General features: G+C 36.0%; 1 protein-coding gene across 1 annotated transcript; it reads right to left on the bottom strand.

The window, feature by feature from the left end:
• Nucleotides 1–7: 7 nt before the first annotated feature.
• LOC118756094 (histidine-rich glycoprotein-like) lies at nucleotides 8–3,475 on the bottom strand (the record flags this gene model as incomplete). The annotated part of the gene is made up of 2 exons (XM_036490882.1): nucleotides 8–739; nucleotides 3,128–3,475. Coding segments are annotated over 2 exons (1,080 nt in total), but the record flags the coding sequence as incomplete, so codon positions are not given.
• Between the last annotated feature and the right edge of the window lie 396 nt (nucleotides 3,476–3,871).

Here is a 3,871-nt window from a genome sequence, read left to right as displayed (position 1 = left end):
CATGTGCATGTTCATGTGCATGTTCATGTGCATGTTCATGTGCATGTGCATGTTCATGTTCATGTTCATGTTCATGTTCGTGTTCATGTTCGTGTTCATGTTCATGTTCATGTGCACGTTCATGTTCATGTGCATGTTCGTGTGCATGTTCATGTTCGTGTTCATGTTCGTGTTCATGTTCATGTGCATGTTCATGTGCATGTTCATGTGCATGTTCATGTGCATGTTCATGTTCATGTTCATGTGCATGTTCATGTGCATGTTGATGTTCATGTGCATGTTCATGTTCATGTTCATGTTCGTGTTCATGTTCGTGTTCATGTTCGTGTTCATGTTCGTGTTCATGTTCGTGTTCATGTTCGTGTTCATGTTTCTGTTCATGTTCATGTTCATGTTCATGTGCATGTTCATGTGCATGTTCATGTGCATGTTCATGTGCATGTTCATATGCATGTTCATGTGTATGTTCATGTGCATGTTCGTGTTCCTGTTCATGTTCGTGTTCATGTTCATGTTCACGTTCATGTGCATGTTCCTGTGCATGTTCATGTTCATGTTCATGTGCATGTTCATGTGCATGTTCATGTGCATGTTCATGTTCATGTCCATGTTCATGTTCGTGTTCATGTTCGTGTTCATGTTCGTGTTCATGTTCGTGTTCATGTGCATGTTCGTGTTCATGTTCGTGTTCATGTTCGTGTTCATATTCGTGTTCATGTTCGTGTTCATGTTCATGTTCCTGTTCATGTTCATGTTCATGTTCATGTTCATGTGCATGTTCATGTGCATGTCCATATGCATGTTCATGTGCATGTTCGTGTTCATGTTCGTGTTCATGTTCATGTTCATCTTCATCTTCATCTTCATCTTCATCTTCATATTCACCTTCGTCTTCATATTTATCTTTTCCTTTATCCTGATCTATATCTTCATTCTTTTCTCCATTTACGTATTTACCCCCACCATTGTTATTAGGTTAGGTAGTTAAATTTTCGTTCCTCTTTTTCTTTATATTGTTTCTTTAGTGATATCATGTCATGTGTTGAAATTGGGTGTGGTGAGTTGCAGTGTGGTGGAATTGGGTGTGGGAGTTACGGTGTTATGAATTCAGGTGTGGTGAATTTAGTTGTGGTGAGCTGTGGTGTGGTGAATTAAGGTGTGGTGAGTTAAGGTGTGGTGAGAAAGTTGGGGTGTGGTGAATTAAGGTGTGGTAGATTAATGTGTGGTGAGTTAAGATGTGGTGAGAAAGTTGGGGTGTGGTGAGTTAAGGTGTGGTGAATTAAAGTGTGGTGGATTTAGGTGTGGTGAATTTAGGTGTGGGGAGTGAAGTAGTGGTGGATTTAGGTGTGGGGAGTTAAGGTGTGGTGAATTAATGTGTAGCGAACTCAGGTGGAATAAGTTTTTAAGCGGAGGTGAGATGAGTTGAGGTGAGTTAAGTTAAGTTAAGGGGTTAAGTTAAGATAAGTTATCTTTATCCTTATCTTCATATTCATCTTCATCTTCTTCCTCGTCTTGGTCTTCATCTTCTTCTTCATCTTTATCCTTTCCTTTATCCTGATCTAAATATGTCCATTATTTTCTTCATTTACATATTCACCCCCACCATTGTTATTAGGTTAGGTATTTAAATTTTCCTTCCTCTTTGTCTTTATGTTTAGGTTTCTTTACTTTTATTTTAATTTCTGTATTTATCCCTTTCTTCTTCTCCATACTCAACTTTACCTTCTTCCTTTTTTGAGTCTAATCTATTCATGTACATACATACATACATCTTATTCCTAAATTGCTGCTTAGCACGTTTCTTTAATTCACTATCAATATTAAAGCATACATTTAGGAGGCATTTCCGCCCCAACCATGTACATGTATGGCATTGGTATTGGTGTGACTTTTGAATTGATTTTTTCGCTCTATTTTAAACTAATTTGAAATTTTAAAAATTGCCTGCACATCAGCATCAAAATACCTTTCTAATGATATATAATTGTTTATACCTTAGAAGTACAGTTTAGCCGTAAAAGGGGTGTAAAGGAAACATGATTGCCTATTTATATAATTGATATTCATATACATCGGCGTAGCCAGAATGAAATTTAGGGGGGGGCTCGACCCTATTAAGCTGGTATTTCAGGGTACTATTTTATATATATATAAGGAAAATTTGAAAGTTAGGGGGAGGCTCGAGCACCCCCCTGCCCCTACCTGGCTACGCCCATGTTCATATATCCATAGATATATAAATAAATAGAAACCAATTTCATTTTTGCAGCAGGCTTGCTGACGAGCAATCTTAAACACACACACACGCACACTAGCTCTTATATCTGCAGCAATTACTGCAATACAACCAGCACTACATACACTTGCCAATTCACAACAATGCCTCGCCGCCAAGCTGCGAGTACGTTTTACATTCAAAGGAGCAGTGGTTTTGATGCAACACCACAAACGAACGAATGAACACACACCGTGAATAAAAACTGCATTGCCGCTGTTGACCACAAAATGCAAATCAAGTTTGTGGCACTGTGAGTAAGTTGTTGGAAGTTTTTTGTTTTTTTTTGGTTGTATTTATTCATAAAGACAATAGAGATAGAGAATATGACATTGCAAGCATAATAAGAATAGCTGAAAGCAGCAAGGAGAATAAATAAGTTAACCATACTCGCAAGCATTTGCTATTCATATGTAGCTGCTGCGCCGTTTGTGTTTTAGCTGTGGTAATAAAGCTTTTAAGCTAGCAGGTAAATAAATACGAGTGATATCTCAATAATTTAGATACCACATTTTATGAGGAGTGATGTGTGCTGTAGTGATGTGGTTAGCAAATGTTTAGTTGTTCTAAATAAAAAGCAGAATGTGAATTCGCTGAAGTTGAAAATGGACAAATAAAGAATTTTTATTCGTATTCGTATTCGAATTCAAATTCGCATTCGTGTTTGCATTCGAATTTGCTTTTATGTACGTATTCGTGTTCTCATTTGTATTCGTAATTGTATTTGTATTCGTATTCGCATTCGTAAATATATGTATACATACATTTGTATTCGTATTCGTATTCGCATTCACATTCGTTTCTACTTCTTTTCATATACTAACACGAATTCCTCTTTGCATTCGTATTCACATTTATATTCGTATTTGCATATATTTTGCGTATATTTGTATGCGTTTTTGTATTCGTATTCCTATTCATATATGCATTCGTGTTTGTATTCATATTCGCATTCGCATTTGCATTCGTATTGGTACTGCTATTGTATTTGAATTTATATTCGTATTCACATTCGTATTCCTTTTCGACTTCTAACTCGAATTCATATTTGCATTCGTATTCGTACTCATATTCATATTCGTATTTGTATTTGTATTCGTATTCCAAATCACATTCGAATGCGAGTTCGTATTTGTATTCGTATTCCCATTCATATACGCATTCGTATTTGTGGTCATATTCGAATTTGCATTCGTGTTGCTATTTGAATTCGTATTCATATTCTCATTCGTATTTGAATTCGCATTCGTATGGCTATTCGTATTCGTATTGGTATGGTTATTCATATTCCTATTTGGACTCGTGTTTTTATGTATTCGTATTCGTATTGCCATCTGCATTTGTATTTGTACTCGAATTCGTAGTCCCATTCATTTGCGAATTCGAAATCCTGCTCAAACCTGCGTTAGTATTCTTATATAAAACAACAACAGTTCCACGAAGAACATTGATCTGTGGCTTTAGCTTGGTTAGGTATTGTAACTTAATAAATGCCCTGAAGGGTTTGCAAAAATTATAATGTTAAAAGACTTGGTATAATTTTAATATTTATAAACTCAGGATAAGTTTTAAACAAAAGTAAAAACAAACCTTAAT

This window comes from Rhagoletis pomonella, unplaced genomic scaffold (assembly GCF_013731165.1).
Source record: "Rhagoletis pomonella isolate Grant_MI unplaced genomic scaffold, Rhpom_1.0 Rhpom_scaffold_08757, whole genome shotgun sequence".
Classification (NCBI taxonomy): domain Eukaryota; kingdom Metazoa; phylum Arthropoda; class Insecta; order Diptera; family Tephritidae; genus Rhagoletis; species Rhagoletis pomonella.
This window is presented reverse-complemented; position numbering and strand designations above follow the sequence as displayed.